Source organism: Pelophylax lessonae, assembly GCF_965119305.1.
Source record: "Pelophylax lessonae genome assembly, chromosome: 11".
Lineage (NCBI taxonomy): Eukaryota > Metazoa > Chordata > Amphibia > Anura > Ranidae > Pelophylax > Pelophylax lessonae.
In genome coordinates, this window is record NC_138778.1 from 191426659 (window position 1) to 191448418 (window position 21760).

Below are 21760 nucleotides of genomic sequence, written 5' to 3' on the forward strand. Positions count from 1 at the left end.
TTGGCTCGCTCTCTCTCTCTCCTCATTGGCTCAGAGACAGCAGTGGGAGTCATTGGTTCCTGCTGCTGTCAGTCACAGCCTGTGAGGAGTCGTTGGGGCTGAGGCATACTCTGTCAGTCAATAGACACACATTGCGGGGCTCAGGAGCGAGCACACATAGGTGCCCCCCCCCCCCCCCAGAGCAAGCAGCTTACTATGGGGGCAGTCAGCCGGGGACCCCAGAAGAGGAGGAGGATTAGGGCTGCTCTCCACAAAACCATTGCACAGAGCAGGTAAGTACACTATGTTTAATTTAACCCCTTGGCGCCGACGCATGCAAATTTGTGGCATCTTGATTGCCTGTCTCTTGGCTCTGAGAGGCCGCATATTTGTGTGAATTGCGATCAATACAGCTGTGCTGAGAGCACGCTCCCGACACAGTTACCAGTGCCAAAGGGGAAGCTCCCAATCGCTGCTTGCAGTCAGGAGTTTTTGGATCACGTGACTGCAGTGACAGCCAATCACGGTGATCCTAAACCCTGCCCTGCCTGCCTGAAAAGGTTAGAAAAAAAATAGCATTTACAATTCCTTTAAGTGGTCATGGTTCATGCCTATTAGTTATGATTCATAAAGTGAAACCTCAGCCAAATTGTTTTCTACTTTTGACTGAGCTTAGAAGGGTTATTGATTATAGGTTCCTATGTCAACATTACAGAGCCTTCTCCTCATTTGCTGTCTTTAGAGAAGACAATAAGTGAGTGGAAATGTCCTCTTAGATCATTGTCAGTGTAACAGTTGTCCCTATCGGAAGATTTCCCTTCGCCTCTTGTTTCAGTGATAGCTGCAAATTGTTAGCTTCTCTTCACTTTCTGTTTTAGTTACTGTGGTCACCAGTGCACACAGATCTCCAGTGGGGACGCAGTCAGCAGAAATATCCTGACAGGTGTTCAAACCCTCAGCATCCTATTCCAAACTAGAAAAAAAGTTATGTGACAAATTGGGGGACAGCGCTCAATAATGTGAATCAGATTCAATCACTTTTATTAAATGATTTAAATAAATGAATGAATAAATAAATATAAACACAAATCACAAACCACAATTAAATAGGCCAAAAAGGGTTCCCCCTAAAGTGCTTAGATTTTAAAGTGATTGTGCATATAGTACTTTAAATCATATTAGATATGCAGTTCTTGTATCTCCAAAGTGCAAAACGTGCCACAAATGAAACTGAATGATTGTTCTTAAAGTGCTTCATGTGCAGCAAAATTGCATTTCTCCATGCAAATGGGGGAATCCGTCACCATGTGCTCAGCCCACTTACCAGACGACCCCTTGGTCCAGCGTAGGTAAATGGTGTCTTTAATGCCCTTTATCTTTAACTCCCCGCTGAAGATATATCCGTGATCTCCTACTGCTTATTTGGAAGTGGGCTGGATCAGGATTGCGGTATCTACCCCACTCAGACGTACGGCGGTTTCAACATATCGTAAAAGATGCAAGAAAGCTCATGGTATAGTATGTATAAACTCCGAATTTATTAAATAGTAGTCACTTACAGTTTAGTATTCAAGGAACAGCTGTAGAGCTGCGCCGCAGCTGTTTTGCGTTCCAGCTGCTTCCAGAATCCGAAAGTGACGTAAGGCGTAGCATGGGAACTGACGCGTTTCGCCATCAGGTGATCCCTGATGACGTCATACGCTTGATGACGAAACGCGTCGGGTCCCGTGCTACCCCCTACGTCACTTCCGGATTCTGGAGCGTAAACCGGCTGCGGCGTTGCTCTACAGCTGTTCCTTGAATACTAAACTGTAAGTTACTACTATTTATTAAATTCGGAGTTTATACATACTATACCATGAGCTTTCTTGCATCTTTTATGATATGTTGAAACCGCCATATGTCTGAGCGGGGTAGATACCGGAATCCTGATCCAGCCCTCTTCCAAATCAGCAGTTGTTTCACAACCCACTGTTGTTTTAGACTAGCTGCTCAATCTTTTATGATATCCTTTCATTTGAATATTTATAAAAGTTTATTTTTCACTAATTTTAACACCTAGGCGCGATCACGTGAGTAACTGTCCCTCACATTTTGTTTCAGAAAAAAAGTTATACTTTGAGATCCACTTCCCTTTTTGTCCATGCAGCCTGTTCATTTTGTCTTTGTCTTGTTTTTCAGCATGAAGGGGAAATAAACAAGGCTATAACTAGCAGTATAATAAAGACAGAATCCACTACCATGTTCAAATCCTTTAGCAGTTTGGACGACTCCGAGTATAAGAAGGTGTTAGACGATAACAAAAGACTGCAGGCCGAAATCCAGAGGCTACGGGAGGAGAACAAACCTTTTAAGGTAAGATGTTTCCCATCGCTCAGTGTGAGTCCTGGGTGGGTAAGGGGTAATATAGAAATGTCCTCTGTAATTTATACAGTGGACTGAATATGAGCATGTCATGCTGGGGCTTAGTATAATTGGAGCACTGGAGAATCTGATGCGGCTGTGCATGGTAGCCAATCAGCTTCTAACTTCAGCTTCTTCAGTTAGGCTTTGACAATAAAACTTGGAAATTGATTGGTTTCTATGCAGAACTGCACCAGATTTTTTACTCCCCAGTTTTAGTACATAAACCCGTTTGTCATGCTTAGTTTGCCTCGGATAACTGATAGAAAAAGCGCAGTTGCGAAGGAACATTCAGAACCAAAAAAAATGGAGGCTGGTAAATAGTTTTTCACTTTTTAATCTGTCCATTAGCCTTTAAAGTGAAAGTTCACTTTAACATCCTACTCCCCAGGAGCTTACATTTGCCTTGCTTCCTTTCATCATCTATTCTAGACCAAAGGAAAGCCTTGTGTAAGCTTTAGGTTTCCATTTGAACTTGCAGAAATGGGTAATCGGCCAGGAAGACATGCTGACAACTGTCATTATTTTAATCTAAATACCATTCATCTTTTATTGCAGCTGTGTGTTGTTTAACCACTTCTAGACCGGAAGGAATTGCCCCCTTAATGACCAGGCCATATTTTGCGATTCGGCACTGCGTTACTTTAACGGACAATTGCGCAGTCGTGCGACGCTGTACCTAAATAAAATTGATGTCCTTTTTTTCCCACAAACAGAGCTTTCTTTTGGTGGTATTTGATCACCTGTGCAATTTTTATTTTTTGCACTATAAAGAAAAAAAGAGCGACAATTCTGAAAAAATAAAACAAAAAAAACAATATTTCTCTAGCGCTCATCGACAGACGTAGTCCTCGGTGATACACCACCTTCGGGTTATGTTACCTCCGCAGGAGCAGGACTAGACAGGAAATTAAAAAGCTCTGGCCACACCCTAGGGGCAGTCCCAGAGGGTATATCCTCTCTCTCTCTGCCTCAGCAAATCAGTTATTTTCTGTCTAGTTAGGAGTAAGGACCTAGACACCTTGCTGGGATCTTAGGTCCTGGCAAGAATTTTTTCTTAAAGGATTTTTTTAGACAGCTTTTTTCTCCAGTGTTCCTGTGAGATCTTCAAGCAAGAAAGCTGAACTGGGCGACGGGCTGGATGTTGAGATCCGGTGGTCACCCCAGTTCAGCCTACGAGCGCGTGCAGGCCATAGCTCCGCGCTGGGTCGGCCGCGACAAAGTCCCATTAAAGGACTGTCCACGCGAGTTAAACGTCTCGCCGAAACGCCAAAGACCATGAGTCACGGCGTCCGTATCGGTCGACAGCCCTCCCGCCCCGGTGGAGAGGGGTACTGTCAGGAGTTGGTGCCCGCCTGGTTCCGGTATGGTGAGTAGTATGTTCCCCCTTTTTCCCTGACGGGTTTTGTGGTGAACGCGGGCCCCTCTCTGTATGGTAAGAAAGAGTCCTTTCTATCCTATAACATGTCACAAATCCTCCTACTTTGAGTGTGATTTATGTGTGCAAAAGCCAGGAGGCTTGGCTTGGGAGCTAACAATCTATTGTATACATGTTTTAAAGATGTAATCTGTGGCATTCTGGGAATCTTATGGGTTAAGTATAAGCTACCTACCAGTCAGAAGCCACGGACATGTAGACTGCCTTCCAAATCAGATCTCCAGCTATTAGCAGGCCTCCCGAACGGCCACGCGGTCCGCCAGGGCCGGTACCGCCAACCACGCCATATCCCCATGCAGAGAGAGTGTTGTGTGCCCTGCAGCACACCGCTATTCAGTTTAGGCCGCCGCCATTTTTTTTTGCTGGATCGCACGAGCCGCCATTTTGGCGTAGCCTCGTGTCTCCAGCATGGGGGCGGCCATGTTTGAGGTGATCCTACACCTCGTGGAGCTTGGGGGAGGCGCCGGAAGGCGTGCAGAGGGGCGGAGCCGCCTCCCTTCTTCCTGGGCAGCCAGCCAAAAGACTTCCTGTTTGTCAAGACAGCGCTGTAAGCTGTTGCAGTTTAACTCTGAGCATCAAGTGGTGAGCCTGGGGGTCTATCTCTCTCTCTCTCGATCGATAGGGATCCCTAAGCAGGTAACACTAAGGGGCTTTTTTGTGGCGCTGGGGGTCAGAAAAAAAAAAAAAAAAAAAAAAAAAAGTTTTTTTCTTTACTTTTGAATTATATTATCCAGGAAGTAACTGGAGTTATTATGGACCCTGCCACACATATTCCCCCCACCTGTTTCCCTCGAGGGGGCCTCGGGACCCGCCGGTGCACAGAGTATAGAGTCATTTACAGCAATTTTGGAGTCTATGGTGGCTCGGGTGGAGGCGGCCTGTCAGGGACGGGGGTCAAGGAAGCGACCCCCGCCTACCCCTATACCATCTGACACCTCTGACTCAGATTTCAGAGATGGTCACGGCAGTTGCAGGTTCCTCTGCAAGGGCTGTTATCCCAGGTAAAGCCCCCTCAGACAGTGAGGAGGACGCTTCTTCTCTTGCTATAATTCAGGAAGAAGCATTGGTGGACGCACTAGTTGTGGCAGTGCAAGAAACCTTAAAACTTGAGGCTTTACCGGCAGAGGCAACTGAAACAGAGAGGCCTTTTGGGACTAATAAGCCCATCAAGACGGCGAAGGCTTTTCCTGTACCTAAATGTTTTGGTAATCAGATTAAAGGAGAATGGGAGCATTCTAAACGTACCTTTACTATTTCCAAGCATATTGCTAGACGCTATCCGTTTGAGGAATCCATCATTAAGAAATGGACGGTACCACCAGTCGTGGATCCGCCTATTTCCAGGCTGAATAAAGCCACGGTTATTCCAGTGGAGGACACTTCGTCCTTTAAGGATCCGGTGGATCGAAAGATAGAAGCAGAGTCCCGCACTATCTTTTCTCTGATAGGGTCAGCATTTAGACCAGTAATCGTTATTGGTCTAGTTTCCCAGACACTTACGGAATGGGCGAAAATGGTACGCCAAGATCTTAGGGGAAAAGATATTCCCCAGGAGACATCTGATTTGATGGAACAGATCATACAAGGGCTACGGTTTATCTGTGACGCAGCCTTGGACACTACTCCCCTATTAGGGCATGCATCTAAGTTAGCAGTGATCCTCAGACGTGTGCTGTGGTTAAAATGCTGGTCAGCTGACCTAGGTTCCAAAAAGACCTTGACCAATCTCCCCTTTCAGGGGAATCGTCTATTTGGAGCCAACCTAGATGAAATCATTAAGGATGCCACTGGGGGCAAGAGCACTTTTTTGCCACAGGCTGCAAAAGCTAAGGGACCTCGCAACAAGCGAGGACCTTTCTTTACCGCCCATAAAGGGCGCCCGGCTGGTACTAGCGGGAAAGGCAAGACTCCAGGAGGGTTCAAGAAGGGGACCAACCCAGCCAAACCCGAAGCAAAGGAGTACACAGCCTGAAGGTGCGCCCCCACCCGGTTTCAGGGTGGGGGGACGTTTTCACCGGTATTCAGGACATTAGATCGAGCATCAACCACTACTACCGGTGCGATTCTTCCCTTCCAACATTTAAGTACCACAGGAAGCGGTAGTTACCGTTCCCTGAAAAGATCTTTTCCTTTTCCTTTTCCTAAGATTAGTCCCGATACCTCACAGGAATCGGATCTGGTTGACCAGATAGGCCAAGTAGCCTCTAGTCGGGTGACTTCGGTCCCTGAGGTTCAACCAGAAAAGATCACCTTTCCTGATAACTATCAGGTATCTGATAAATGTGTGGGAACAGAAAACGACCAGACTTTCTCGGATGGTCGGGGCCAGATAGCTCTAGGGACGCCTGGTTCAGATCCAATCAGCGCCAGTGGTCCTAGAAATTCTAGGCTGGCCTCCTCAAGCCGGCCTGGCCGACTTGGACATGTTAGTCGCAGACGTTCCGTGGGAACTTCGTCTCAGGGAGTGTCTGTGGTCTCAAGGACCAATTTACCTTCGTGCTTTACAGTCGCTGGTTTTAATGGCCTGGCCATTGAGACCCAAGTACTGAAGGACAGAGGTTTGTCTACTTCAGTCATTCCTACCCTTATTAAAGCAAGGAAAGCGACTTCCAGCAAAGTCTATTATCACACATGGAAGACTTATATTGCGTGGTGCGAATCTTTAGGATTTCCTCCACGTACCTATTCGGTGACTCGAATATTGGCCTTTTTGCAACAAGGGGTTGAGCAGAAGCTAGCCTTGAGCACCATCAAGGGTCAAGTTTCAGCATTAGCAATCTTCTTTCAGAAGCCTTTAGCTACCAAATCCTTGGTGCGGAATTTCATCCAGGGGTGCGGCACCTGGCTCCTCCAGTCCGCGCGCCCTTACCGCCCTGGGATCTTAATTTGGTTTTGTCGGTTCTACAGAAACCTCCCTTTGAAAACATCAGGGAGATTCCCTTGCTTTCTCTATCCCAGAAGGTGGCCTTCTTGGTGGCTATTACTTCTGCTCGCAGGGTGTCAGAACTGGCTGCATTATCATGCCAGTCACCATACCTAGTGATTCATAGGGATAAGGTAGTACTTCATCCTAAGCCATCTTTTCTTCCCAAGGTGGTTTCAGATTTTCATCTGAATGAAGATATTGTACTACCTTCCTTGTGTCCTCAGCCCAAGCATCATCGGGAACATGCGTTGCATTCCTTGGATGTGGTTCGGGCAATCAGGGTATACCTGAAAGCTACGGAATCATTCCGTAAGACGGATTCACTTTTTGTGATCACGGATGGCCCCAGAAAGGGTTTGCCTGCATCTGCCGCGACCATTGCCAAATGGATTAGACAAACGGTGGTACAGGCTTATTCTATTAAGGGTCAGAGTCCTCCGTTCCCTGTTAGGGCGCACTCCACTCGAGCGCTCAGTACTTCCTGGGCCTTTCGCCATCAGGCGTCAGTGGTCCAGGTATGTAAGGCGGCCACCTGGTCGTCGGTACATACCTTTACAAAATTCTATAAAATTGATGTGACGGCATCGGCGGATGCCTCATTTGGCCGCAAGGTTTTGCAGGCCGCAATTTGAGGAGACCGGTGGTCTACCTCGGGGGTTTTTTTCTGTTTGAAAAAAAAAAAAAAAAAATTGTTTTCTCTTTTTTTGGTTGAGTCTCATCATTAAGGATGAGCATTGTAAACTTCTAGTTGGCACCGGTTGGGCCTTCTAGATTGGGATTTGATTTCCATTTTCCCACCCCTCAGTTGTGATACTGCTCTGGGACGTCCCGAAGGTGGTGTATCACCGAGGACTACGTCTGTCGATGAGCGCTAGAGAAAAATGGATTTTTGTAAAATCTTACCGTAAAATCCTTTTCTCTTAGCTCATCGACAGACGTAGTCCCCGCCCCTCTGTTTTGGAGTTGGGTTGGGTTAAATTCTCTAAGCACTGCTTTTTCACATAACTGATTTGCTGAGGCAGAGAGAGAGAGGATATACCCTCTGGGACTGCCCCTAGGGTGTGGCCAGAGCTTTTTAATTTCCTGTCTAGTCCTGCTCCTGCGGAGGTAACATAACCCGAAGGTGGTGTATCACCGAGGACTACGTCTGTCGATGAGCTAAGAGAAAAGGATTTTACGGTAAGATTTTACAAAAATCCATTTTTTCACATTTTGCTATATAACATTCCCCCCCCCCCCCCCAAAAAAAAAAGAAATGTAAAAATCAAATTTTTTTAACATTTTAGGCCAATTTGTTTTCTGCTACATGTTTTTGGTAAAAAAGTTATCACGTCTACTAACTACGGGAAAGATTTATGTAATTTTTATTGTTGTTTTTTTTTTTTTTTTACTAGTAATGGCGGCGATCTGCGATTTTTATTTTTATTTTTTTTTTTTGCGGGACTGCGACATTGCCGCGGACAGATCAGGCACCTGACATTTTTGACACTTTTGGGGGGGACCAGTGACATTACTATAGTAATCAGTGCTAAAAATATGCACTGTTACTGTAATAATGACACTGGCAGGAAAGGGGTTAACACTGTGGGTGATCAAGGGGTTAAATGTGTACCTAGGGGTGTTTTTGTAACTGTGGGGGGGCGTGGCTTGTGAAATGATCATAGAGACCTGTGTTCCTATATAGAAGGATCACAGGAGCTCTGTGATCATTCCAGGGAGAAGAATGGTCAGCTGTGTTTACAAAAGCTGCCCGTCCTCTCTCAGCGGGGAGCGATCGTGGGTGTCAGGTGGCAATCGGAGCTGCCTGCCCCATGCATCGGCTTCCCCGCTGACAAGTGGGGGTGGGAGCGAGCCGCTGGGAGCGCGTGCTCGCCCCTTAGCTGCCTGCGCGCGACCGCCGTATACCAGGCAGCCGTAAAGTGGTTAAAGAAGAACTATTGGCAAAAAAATATTTTTTTGTTTTGGATAAGGTAAGAGAGGGTTATAATCCCTGTCAGATTTTTTTTTTCGCCATCTGTATCCCATTTTGGAGATTTCCCTTCACTTCCTGTCCTATAGCCAAACAGGAATTGAGAGGAAATGAAGGGCTTCCTTGGGGACCCTTAATTCACCAGAACTAGTATCCCCATTAGAAGATTTTCCCTCTACAGGCAGTCCCCTGGTTACAAACAAGATGGGGACTGTAAGTTTGTTCTTAAAGCAGAGTTTCACCCAAAAGTGGAACTTCCGCTCATTTGCTTCCTCCCCCCCTCCGGTGCCACATTTTGGCACCTTTCAGGAGGGAGGGAGGAACGGGTACCTGCTTTTGACAGGTACCCTTCCTCACTTCCGGGATACCGCGCCGCAGCTCGCCCTGCCTCGGAAGCTGGGCCCCCTCCTCTGCCGAGCCAGTAGGAATGCACAGCGCATGTGCAGTAGGGACTCGCCCGTGAAGCCACAAGGCTTCACTTCTCGGCTCCCTTACTGGCAATGGCGGCGGCAACACCCGGCAGCCGATGGAAACGTCGGCTGCGGTGCCTACATCGCTGGACACCAGGACAGGTAAGTGTCCTAATATTAAAAGTCAGCAAGCAGCTACAGTATGTGTAGCTGCTGACTTTTAATTTTTGGACGGGGAGGCGGAACTCCGCTTTAAGTCGGAACAGGTACATTTATGAAGTGTAACCCCAGCCAAAGTAAAAATTTTTAAGTTTTTTGGATAGCATAGGGAAGAGTCAACACCCCTGTACCATTTGTTTTCCTATCTGTGCCCCTGTTCAGAAGATTTCCCCTCACGTTCTGTCCCTATGACAACTGGATTTTGAAAATTTGGGGTCGTTGTGGAAACAAGGATTAATGATAAATCTTCAGTGGAGACACCTTTTTCCCATGAGAACTCTTACAGTAGTGAATTTCCCTTCCTAGGGGGAGATTTTGCCTCACTTCCTGTTGTCTTTGCCTCACTTCCTGTTGTCTCCCCCCGTTTGTAAATAGGATTCGTTTGTAAGTCAGATGTTTGTAACACGAGGACCGTCTGTATTACTTTTCTGGGGACAACCCAAAATCTGGGATGTTCTTTCACTGATAATATAAACAGGACAAATGTGAGGGTGAATCATCTTAATGGGGGCACAGACAGCAATAAAAATTGACAAGGGTTCTAATGCGTTTGACCACACTGCCTTGTGTACTCTGTAATCTGACAGACCTGGTCAGCCACACCACCTCTTATCCTTCGTAACGCAACTGTGCCTGAGTATATTTGTGATGAGGGGTTTGGGGGGTTTGACCATGGCTCATCTGTGCCAGCATATGGAGCCCTGGGGTAGGATAGCAAGAAGTGTATTTCTACTAAGAGCATCTCCCCCCCCCCCCCCCCAAGAAAAAATATGTATATATACAGTCCGAGAGGACTATAAAGAGATCAAAAAACTATAGTACAGTACTTCATATGGGAATTATAGTGTATCAGCAACTAGGACTTTTTCAGATTTTTTTTTCAATATTTCCCAACTGGGTAGATTCACCTGCTATATTTTCCAATGGGGACACTTGTTTTGGTGACAACTGAGAGGGGATTTTCACCTATTTTCTGTTCCGGAACACTACTTCCGAACCACTCCATAGCAGATATATATGCCTACAGAGTGGCCCTCCTTCGCAGAATCCTGTACACACACACACACACACACACACACACACACACACACACACACACACACACACACACACACACTTCTGCCTAGGGGGAGCTCTGATTCTACTGTGATTACTCACAGCAGAAGCCGATCTGTGGGTTTCGGGTACTGGATGTCTGCCGGCACCCGCCAATCGTCAGGCAGAGACACAGATTGGAGCTTTGCCTATTTAAACAAGGCAAAGCTCTGTCCTAACGGGGGGATTAATGGATTTTGTGCCCTTGCAAAGTAGGGAATAAAATCTATCAATTTCCTTAGTAAAAGCAGCACACAGTTTACGCAAAAAAACACTGGCTAGTCACAATGATAACTCTTTATTTGCCCCTGGTGTTAACCCTTTCCCAGCCAGTGTCATTTGTACAGTGACGGAGCATATTTTTTAACACTGATCGCTGTATTAGTGTTAGTGTCAGACTGTCCGCCGCAATATCTCAGTCCCGCTATAAGTCGCTGATCACCGCCATTACTAGTACAAGCAAAGTAGGGAATAAAATCTATCAATTTCCTTAGTAAAAGCAGCACACAGTTTACGCAAAAACACTGGCAAGGCACAATGGTAACTCTTTATTTGCCCCTGGTGTTAATCCTTTCCCAGCCAGTGTCATTAGTACAGTGACAGAGCATATTTTTTAACACTGATCGCTATATTAGTGTCAGACTGTCCGCCGCAATATCTCAGTCCCGCTATAAGTCCCTGATCACCGCCATTACTAGTATAAAAAAATCGCACATATATATTATACCATAGTTTTGAAGAAGCAATAACTTTTGCACAAACCAATTAATATATGCTTATTGGGATTTGTTTTACCAAAAATAAGTAGCAAAATACATATTGGCCTAAAGTTATGAAGAAATTTGATTTTTTTTTTTTTTTTTTTCGATTTTTGTTTCTTGGATATGTTTTATAGCAGAAAATAAAAAAAAATATATATTTTTTTGTTTTATTTATAGCGCAAAAAAATAAACTAGAGGTGATCAGATACCACCAAAATAATGCTCTATTTGTGGGGGGGGGGGGAATTACATAAATTTTAATTTCGGTACAGCGTTGCATGACAGCTCAATTGTCGGGTAAAGTAACGCTGTGCCGTATCGCAAAAATGGCTAGGCCTTGAAGGGGGTAACTCTTTTGGAGGTCAATTGGTAAAAAATCTCCATAAATGGACAAAAAAAGAAAAGTTTTAACCAATGTCTATTCTTTCTAACACAGAAAAGTTTTGGTGTACTGTTATAGAATGTGATTCTCATCTTTGGCCACTAGGTGGTAGAATAACCCTGCTCTTCTCTGTTTTGCAGGAGGAAGAAGGACTAAGGATGAGAAAGAGCCCGATCTCCAGTAACCCCGGGTCTACTTCCTCTAGCCTTGTAAAAGAGGAAGGCCTAAATAACCGGATACTTGCTATGATCGTTGTGTTCTTTATCATCGGTGTCATTGTAGGGAAAGTGGTCTTGTAGACGGAGCATGCTTTAACGAGAGAGAAAACAAAACAAAAAAATTAAAAAAAAAAAATCATACTGTTGATGGTTTAGCAAGAAAATTAAATTTATTCATAACGAGAGAAAAAACAAAAACCGTACCACACTTCACAGGTCCTGCCTTTACGTTCGTTCCCGCTAACTTTTTTTTTTCGCTTCTAGGGTCCGATCAGTTGTACAGAACAATTCATTAGCAAGACCATGATCAATTCTGTAACGTCACGACTAATTCTACAAAAAAACGTCGTACTGTAAAATGTCATTTTAAAGAAGAAGAAGAAAAAAAAAAAAACACTTTTTAAGTTCCGGATAAGTGTTTCTGGTTTACCTCTTTTAAGAAAAAAAAAAAGTTCTGAAAAAATGTCAATCTCTCATGAATTATCTCTCTAGGTGGTGCCATTGCATCTCCAGTGTTCAGTAGTTGGGGTTCGGGAGGGGGGTTGGGGGTGATTCACTTTCTTAAATATATACATATATACATATATAAATAAAATAATCTTTCTTGCTGCTCATGATTAATGAATCCCATGTGCCAGCGTTCCTGAGTTGTCCAGCCCATCTTGCGCCTGCTCGGATTTGCACATAGCCCGACGCGTTTTTTCTTTTTTTTTTGTCCCGGTAGGGTAGGCCATCCAGTTCAGGAACCTTTTGGGCATTGCAACTGCCAAGGTTGTGTAGTACAGAGCTTTGTTGCTTTGGTTGCGTGCAGTCCTCCTTGGCAGTACCTACTAATAGATGAAGGCTGTGTTGTACAGTGATCGCCTCTTGTATCTGATACTGTCTCTTAATATTGAACGTGGGGTGCTACAGAACTGTATCTGAAAAGGGACCAAGTGGTAGACTCAAGAATAGTTGTTTCTAAGCTGTCTGATGAACATGTAAATGCTAGTCCATCCAAAAAAATATAAAAGTCTTGAGATTGGGCAGATGTTAGTTTGTATTATCCCGTGGCGGTTTCTTCAGATCCTGGCTCTGCTTCCCTTTCCTCCCATCCGTCAATACTGTCTGGCTGGGTGAAGTAGAATTAGCAATTATTAGGTGCATTAAATATATATTCACTTCTAAATATAGTGCTGGGTTTACCAGTCATGCCCTCGGAGGATCCAGAAGGGCGAACATTGAGTATCTCACTTGGCCTAAAGCATGGTGGGCGCAGCTGGGAACTTTAACTAAACGTTTACCGAGATTTAGGGTCGATTAATGAATTAAGCCAGCCAGCGCCTGCCCCTTAGCGGGTATTTTATTCAGAGTATTTCACTGAGATAAACTCAGAATTTCGGCAGTTGATGGGAGCCCATACTGGAAATGGGCAGTTGATGGGAGCCCATACTGGAAATGGGCAGTTGATAGTGGATGCACACTTTTTCGGGTTGCTTGACTGCCACGGTGCATTTTTAAGTCATTTTTAAAGGCCGGTTTATGGGAGGTGGAAGAATTTAGTCTACAATAAGTATTTCTTAAAGCACCAACAGTATATTCTTAATTGAACCCCAAAATAGCCATCCTTTAACTTTTATCAGTTCTTCACAATACCTGTCGTCCTGTTAAAGGGGTTTTGTAGGTAACTATTAAGGTTAAGACTTATGGCAAGCAGATTTCTTTTTTTTTTTTTCTCATTAGTGCTCGTTTTTTGGGGAGTTTTTTTTTTTTTTTTGCGTTTTCACAGCTCTACATACTTGTAGATCACTGGGTCCCCAACTTTCATCCTGGAAGTATACAATGTGCCAGATTGATATGTGAGAGTAGGTGCATCTGCAGTTTGTGGAGAAAAGCAAGGCACATAGGCCAGCCAGTAGTATGTATGCTAGACTGTAATGCTCTTAGGATCAGATTACATGCTGCTTGTTCATTTTGTGTTTGGTTGTACATGAGAGCACTTGAGCAAAATGCAGTATAATGCTGTGTGAAAAAAAAAAAAAACTGTAAAAAAAAAAAAATCAGTTTCTGCCTCCTCCTCCATTTACACCTGGCAGTTTATTAACGTTCAGCGTTGGAAGGAATCTGCGTTATTTCACTGCCCCTTTAATTCCACCTAAAGCTCCATTGTTAGTCGTTTACCCCACGCTGACTATATATTTGGACTTTATTGTTTAGGTGACCTTTTAGGTGTTGATGTGGATAAACACATATATGTATGTGTGTGGATGTATGACACACACACCTCAATATACACCTTGGAATTCATCGTCTAGATCTGTTGGGGTTTTTTTTTCTTTTGTGTGTTCCATATGTGTGTGAAAACTAAAAAAAAAAAAAATATTCAGCTGTCTTGGAAATGATCTCTTGGGTCTTGTTAAACATCAGACTTTACCATTTTATATCTACAGTTTAAAAAAAATTGAAAAAAAAAAAAAATTATTGGGAAACAGTTATATAACCAACCCCCGTTAGGAGTCCCTGCTGTAAATTAAATCTTTCAAAAATATCTGTTTTTTTTTTTGTGTTTTTCTCTCTGGTCTGTCTTTTTTATCCTGAAATACAGTTTAGCTAACCAAACAAAAATAAAGGCTTAAAGTGTTACTAAACCCAGGAGCCTGCATTCACTATATCTGGTCTCCCCAGGAGCCTGCATTCACTATATCTGGTCTCCCCAGGAGCCTGCATTCACTATATCTGGTCTCCCCAGGACCCTGCAGTCACTATATCTGGTCTCCCCAGGACCCTGCATTCACTATATCTGCTCTCCCCAGGACCCTGCATTCACTATATCTGGTCTCCCCAGCAGCCTGCAGTCACTATATCTGGTCTCCCCAGGACCCTGCATTCACTATATCTGCTCTCCCCAGGACCCTGCATTCACTATATCTGGTCTCCCCAGCAGCCTGCATTCACTATATCTGGTCTCCCCAGGAGCCTGCATTCACTATATCTGGTCTCCCATAATACACAGAACATGGAAATGCAATTATTTTAGTAAATATAAACTGCTAAATGCCTTTTCTCATCAGCAGTATATAGCGGCCTTGTGACGTCTATTACTTCATAGTAAAGCTTGTAGGAGTTTTCATACTGCACTAAGCTGTCCTATCAGGATCCAGGACCCCTGACCCTCTGTCTGGACAGTGCTGATTGGTCCTGTGCTGATCACATGCACTCTCCCAAGAAAAAAAAAAAAACTCTAGCAATACACACCAAACTGAGTATGTGCAGCCTGACTTTAAAGGCTCTTGTCTGATCCGGACATGTTCTGGAGTCAGTGGAAGAAGAGGAGGATCTGTGCATACAGGATCAAACAGCCTTTTTACACAATGCAGAGGATTAACCCCTTAGGTCCCATAGTGAGTATAACAAGCATGCTTTACTGCATATACAGACTGATTTTACTGTTGTGGGTTTAGTAACACTTTAACATGAAGCTGCATGGAAATTGAACCTGACCTGGCTTTAAAAGTGGGTAACAGTGCTAAAGTGTATGGGTTATAAGTACCTCCGCTAGTCTTCTGCTCAATTCCTGTGTCACTGCAGATATTCCTTGGATCTAAAGCCTCGTACACACGCACCGATTGTTGGCCGACCGATCGGCCGTCTTTTGTACAGTGTTGTTGTGTTGGTTGAAATGTGCTCTAGACTTGCACTGGACTTTTGTTGGCCAACAAAAACCAACTTCAGAAGTGATGTCATGTGATGGTTTACTTTCCCTGTGTTTTTTCTTCTCTGAGCATGCCCAGTCTTGCTCATCTGATTTTTGTCTGCCGAAATCTGTACTGACAGACGAACAATCGGCCGTTCTGTTGAAGGCCAACAAAAATTTTATAGCATGCACACCAGATTTTATTCAGCCGAAAAGTCGCAGTCGGTTGTTGGAAGCATCATACTAACAAGCCAACAATCGGCCGATCGGACGTTGGCCGAAAATTCATGGCCAACAATCGGTGCATGTTTACGAGGCTTTAGGCCCAGGCTTGACTTTCAGCCATGTTATAATTAGGCTCCTCCCCCAATGCTAAGCCCTGCCTCTGAGGTTTGGGTATTTGGTAGGGAGTGACTAAATCCAACACCCTATGTACGGCCTGGTTTGAGGATCCACAGGGACAGATTTGAAGACCAGTATTGCAGGTACTACAAGGTGCTCCACTTCAGCAATGCACCTTAGAAATGTTTTAGGCCAGATAAGGTTCACTTTAATGTGATCCTGGCATGGGATAAGTACAGGCTATCCTGTAGTCCCTTCTGAAAATTGTAAGTGCCTGGCTGTTCTGCTGACCAACTTACTTTACTACATTTAGGTTGCTGTACTGGAACAAGAAGATTCTGTCTGTATACTTGTTCTAGGTCAGTGATTCAGATTATTCAAGCAAGGGAGGGGGGGGGGGGGGTGGTCAGTATAGCAGCCAGGAAACTAGCACTTTCAGAAAGGATATTATTATTATAATAGGCTCAATTCATATAGCATTTGCATAAAAATATTTTTTTAACGGGAGTATGGTTTTCAGACTTTCTTGGCTGGTAGTTTTGAAATAGGGATAATTTTCCTGGTGAATATAATTGGGGACAAGGATTGGAAGCATTTTGAAGAATTACTTGGCCTGCTGCACAGTGGAACAACAGGGAACCGAATTTCAGGCCCCATGCTCACAGGGTGTTAAAAATGCTGCCTTTCGTAGGCATTTTGCTTTTTCTTTTCTGCCTATAAACTCCCCTCTATGTTAATCTGTGTCCATAGAGCAAAAAAAAAAAAAAAGCAGGGGAGCGCTTCAACATAAAAAAAATGCTTAAACACGCTTAGCGCTAGTTGCTTAAAGCGTTTGGGCCTTCATTTAAATGGGCAGAACAAATAGTATCCTGGCAAATGAAATGAATGAATGTCCAAACGTTTGACATGCTGAAAAGCTTTTGCAAAACACAGCTTTATACACTTTTTTATCTTAAGTTCATTGACGTACACAGCTCTTCATCTTCTTGACCGTAGGGTTATACTGCTCCCTACAGAAGCCTATTTTGTTCCTGTGATCTACAATCAAGTGCTGGACTGGGCGACAAACTGGATAATATAGATCCTTAGGGTCTGGCCAGTGAGCGCGTGCAGAATACAGCTCTGCGCTAGGTCGGCCGCGACATAGCTCCACTGGACGGGGGCTGGCCTGCGAGTTAAACGTCCCGCGAGGTCGCAGCATTTCCTCCTGGCTGACAGCACCCACATTACGATAGAGAGGTGTCCTGTCCGGCGTGGTGCCTATCCTGTTCCTGGTGTGATAAGTAGCTGTCCCTCCACTACCCCTGGAGGGTTTTGGGGTGGATGTGGGCCCCCCCCCCCCCCAGCACCTCTAAAATTCCAGTCACTGTGGGTCTTTGGGCCCCCCACTCCCCTCCCTGGGTGAGGTTATGAGCTGGCTGTTGCCACAGGCTCTTAAGGGGGGCTGGTTCTAGTTGCTGCTGACCAGGTTTTCCTGGGGCGCAACGGGGGGTTTAGCAGGCGTTTTTGCAGGTGCTAAGCGTTTTTGCTTGCGGTATCCTTATGGAGATTAACTGCGTTAAAGGTACATGGTTCCATCTGTAGTGGACTCGCCGGTTTGCAGGTTAAATTAAGCTACCTTTTTTCTGGTTGAGGAGTCCCTGGCCTTTACAGGTCCAGCTAATAAGAGGGTGGAGGCTCTGGCCCGCCATATGTGACTGTGGCTGGTTCAGCGATTAGGCCGGTAATTACTATTGCCCTGGTGTCGCAAACTCTAAACCAAGTGGGCTAAGCTTTTACGCCAGGACCTGGAGGAGAAGCAGCTCCCGCCTGCTTTGGTGGATCTGGCGGATCAGTTGGTCCAAGGGCTACAGTTTGTGACACCTCTTTGGAAGCCACTCCCCTGCTTTCTAGACTGTCTGTCTCCGCAGTGGTCCTGTGGCGCATTATCTGGCTGAAATGATGGTCTGCGGAGCAAGCTTCTAAGAAGGCCTTGTCTGATCATCCGTTCGTGGAGGATTGGCTGTTTGGAGCTTCTTTGGGTGACATCATCAAGGGCCTCACAGGAGGAAAGAGTACTCTTCTTCTTTAGGCTTCCAGTGGTAAAGACTCCCATCGTAGACTGCTCACACGTGACTTTTTTGGCCCTCAGGTTCTCAAGGCAAGAGATCCAAACCCTTTCAGGCCTCCGCTGGGGTTTCCAAAAAGTCTTGGTCAGGTAGACCATGAGCAGCTGCTGCCAGACCTGCGGACAAAAATTCCTCCACATGAAGGGGTGCCCTCACCAGTATCTGGAGTGGGGGGGGACATCTTCGCTGCTTTCAGGATCTGTGGACCTCCCTGATCCAGGACAAGTGGGTCCACAAAGTCATTCACTTAGGCTACAAGATTGAGTTTCGATCATATCCTCCGGAAAGGTTCTTCCCTTCCAACCTGCACTTATCCCCAGATCGCTTAAAGAATCTCTATACGGCAGTGCAAGATTTGTTACTTCAAGGGGTGATCTGGCTCCAAATTTGGAATGTTTTCAAGGTTTTTACTCAAACCTGTTTACAGTTCCCAGGAAGGAGGGCAAGGTGCGCCCAATACTGGACCTCAAGGCGCTAAACCGCATTGTGCAGGTACAGAAGTTCCGCATGGAGTCCATGCACACGGTTGTGGCGTCCCTACTTCAGTGGGATTTCCTCACCTCTATTGACATCAAGGATGCCTACCTTCACATCCCAATATGTATTACCCATCAGTGTTTCCTCCACTTTACTGTGGGAGAGGAGCATTATCAATTCGTGTCGTTACCCTTTGGTCTCGCTTCCGCTCCTCGGGTCTTTATGAAAGTGTTTGCCCCGGTTCTAGCATTATTGCGTCAGCAGGGGATTGCGGTACTGGGGTATCTGGACGATCTGCTTTTATGAACGGAGTCTTCATCTGCCTGGTTGGACAACTTGTAGATTACTCTGCAAACGCTGAGGGAGTTAGGTTGGATTCTGAATCTTCAGAATTCTCCCCTGGTTCGATCCACAAGCCTAGTCTATCTGGGTCTGACTCTGGACTCGTCCTCAGCCAGAGTGTTTCTTCCTCGGGAGAAACTTCAAAAGTTGTAGGAGGCAATTCAGCTTTTGCTGACCAGCAGACGGTCGTCTCTTCGGACTTGCATGCACCTGTCCGGGTGGGGAGGCGTCCTTGGCACAGATTGTGCTCAGGGGGTCTGGTCTCAGGAAGAGTCCAGACTACCAATCAATGTACAGGAGCCCCGAATGATCAGACTTTGTCTGGATCATTGGACAAGTCGTCCCCAGGGGTGGCCGGTGTGGATTCAATCGGACAGTGCCACTCACCAAGGGGGCACGCTATAGTGCTGCTTTCTTTATACATGCATGGGAAGTAGCCGGCATTCTAAGGTGGGCAGAACGATTCGTTTCAGCCCTCTCTGCTGTGCACATTCCAGGGGTGGAAAATTGGCAAGCTTTGTCAGTCGACAGATGCTAGAACAGGGAGAATGGTCTCTTCATCCAGAGGTGTTTCATCGGTCGTGTCTCCAGTGGGGTACTCTAGAGGTGGCTCCTTTGGCCTCTCGCCTCAACAGGAAGGTTCAGAGGTTTGTGACACAGTCTCGGGATCCTCTAGCCGTTGCTACAGACGCTTTAGTGGCTCCTTGGAGTCAGTATTGTCTGATTTACTCCTTTCCTCCTCTCCAGCTTCTGCTGAGACTACTACGCAGGATCGAGGCAGAAGGGATTCCGGTCGTCCGAGTAGTTCCAGACTGGCCTTGCCTGTCTTGATGCGCTGATGCTCCCGGAGACTCCCTCTCAGGGAAGATCTGCTGTCCCAAGGGCCATTCTTCCATCCTGCTTTGCAGTCGCTGGCTTTAACGGCATGGCTGTTGAAAGCCAGGTGCTGAAGGTTAGAGGGTTGTCTGACCTGTTGATTCCTACACTGTTAAAAGCTGGAAAATCTGCTTCTAGGAAGATTTACCATTGTACGTGGAAGGCGCACATTGCGTGGTGTGAATCCCTCCGGGTTCACCCTTGTTCCTTTTTGGTGGCTCGGATTTTGGCTTTCCTCCAACAAGGGGTTGTGCAGCGCCTGGCCTTGAGTACCATCAAGGGCCAGGTCTCAGCCTTGGCAGTTTTCTTTCAATGCCCGTTGGCCTCACACTCCTTGGTGTGTACTTTTCTCCAGGGTGTGGGACACTTGGATCCTCCATTGCCGTCGCGGGACCTCAATTTGGTGTTGTCCATTCTCCAGAAGCCTCCCTTTGAAAATATTTAGGAGATTCCCCTGCTTACCTTGTCTCAGAAGGTGGCCTTTTTGGTGGCCATTACTTCGGCGCGCAGGGTGTCTGAACTGGCGGCCTTGTCTTGTCCACCTTACCTGGTGGTTCACAGGGATACGGTGGTTCTGCGTAAATGTCCGTCGTTTCATCCGAAGGTCGTCTCTGACTTTCATCTGAATGAAGACATTGTGTTGCCTTCCCTGTGTCCTAAGCCTCCTAAGGAAGTTGCCTTGCACTCCCTGGATGTGGTTTGGGCAGTAAGGGTGTATCAGGTAGCTACGGAGTCCTTTAGGAAATCCTACTTACTATTTGTCCTCACGGATGAACCTCACAAGGGGCTGGCTGCTTCTGCTGCGACCATTTGCAGATGGATCAGACATACTGTTGTTCAGGCTTATTCTATTAAGGTTCAGGTTCCTCCTTTCCCTGTCAGGGTTCACTCTACTCGGGCATTCAGTGCCTCCTGGACCTTTCATCATCCGGCATCAGCGATGCATGTTTGCAGGCAGCTACATGGTCGTCTGTACACACATTCACAAAGTTTTATAAAGTGGATGTGTTTGCACCTGCGGATGCTTCTTTTGAATGCAAAGTTTTGCAGGTTGCTGTTTAGAGGACTTGTCCTTTTGAGGGTTTTTTTTTTCAGGTGAGCTCCAGTTGTTGACATGACAGTTAAGCTCCAAGTTACCTGGTTGGATATGTTTAGCCTTGGGGAAGTTTGTTTTTTCTGCTGTTCCCTCATGTTTGACACTGCTTTGGGACGTCCCTACAGTCAAGAAGATGAAGAGCTGTGTTCGTCAATGAACGAAAGAGAAAAAAGGATTTCTATCTAATCGTAAAATCCATTTCTCTGATTTTAATTGGCGGACACAGCACCCGCCCCCTCCATGGAGTTGGGTTTTTTCCTTCTGACACTGCTTGTTACAAAACTGAATACCTACAGCAGGAAGTGGGAGTATACCCCCAATGACTGCCCCATAGGCATGTTCAAGCTTTTTCTCTGCCTAGTGTCTTACTCCTGTAGGGGGCAGTATAACCCTACAGTCAAGAAGATAAAGAGCTGTGTCTGTCAATGAACATCAGAAAAATTGATTTTACGGTAAGACAAAAATCCAATTTTGTTTAATGCTGCTTTTTGCTCACCTGAATCATAAGCATCCAAGGGAGGAAAAAACATCCTGTATGCATGGGGCCTTAGGTATGGAAGTTATAGTGAAAGGGCTGGTGGAGGGGCAAACAAGGCAATTATAGGATAAGAGCATTATGTTGCAGAGTGCACGCCTCTGGACATTATCATATACTCTGAACCTGTCCCTGGAATCCATTGATGGCGACCATGATGTTATCCTTCAATATGCTGTATCTGGCACAGAATAAAATCTTTTCCAAGTGACTTCCACACTGAGATGACGCAAAGATTATAGGCAAGCTTAATGTGTCTTTTTATGGTGTGTTTTTTGTCTTTCTGTATTAAAGAGTGCCTGTGCTACACCAATGCAGAGCAAAGCAATAGGTGAATACAACCCTACCATCTGCACATTATTACCTGTCAGGAGCTTGGTGTTAGTTCACCTTTACAGAAAAAAAATGTAAAAGTGAACCAACACCAAATACCCTCCTTACCCTGCTGTACTTACCTCTGCGATTGCCAAGATGTCAGCACCCCCACAGCCACTCTAATGGTCCAGGGATT

The 21760-nt window shown here is 45.5% G+C and overlaps 1 protein-coding gene across 1 annotated transcript in view; it reads left to right on the forward strand.

Annotated features, from left to right (window-relative positions):
* VAPB (VAMP associated protein B and C) overlaps positions 1-12812 on the forward strand; it is a 62535-nt gene extending 49723 nt beyond the window's left edge. The window contains exons 5-6 of the mRNA XM_082272152.1: positions 2161-2334; positions 11723-12812. Coding sequence (XP_082128278.1) covers positions 2161-2334; positions 11723-11881 — 333 coding nt within the window. The 3' untranslated portion in view covers positions 11882-12812. The remainder of the gene's footprint in view (positions 1-2160; positions 2335-11722) is intronic.
* Positions 12813-21760: the final 8948 nt, after the last annotated feature.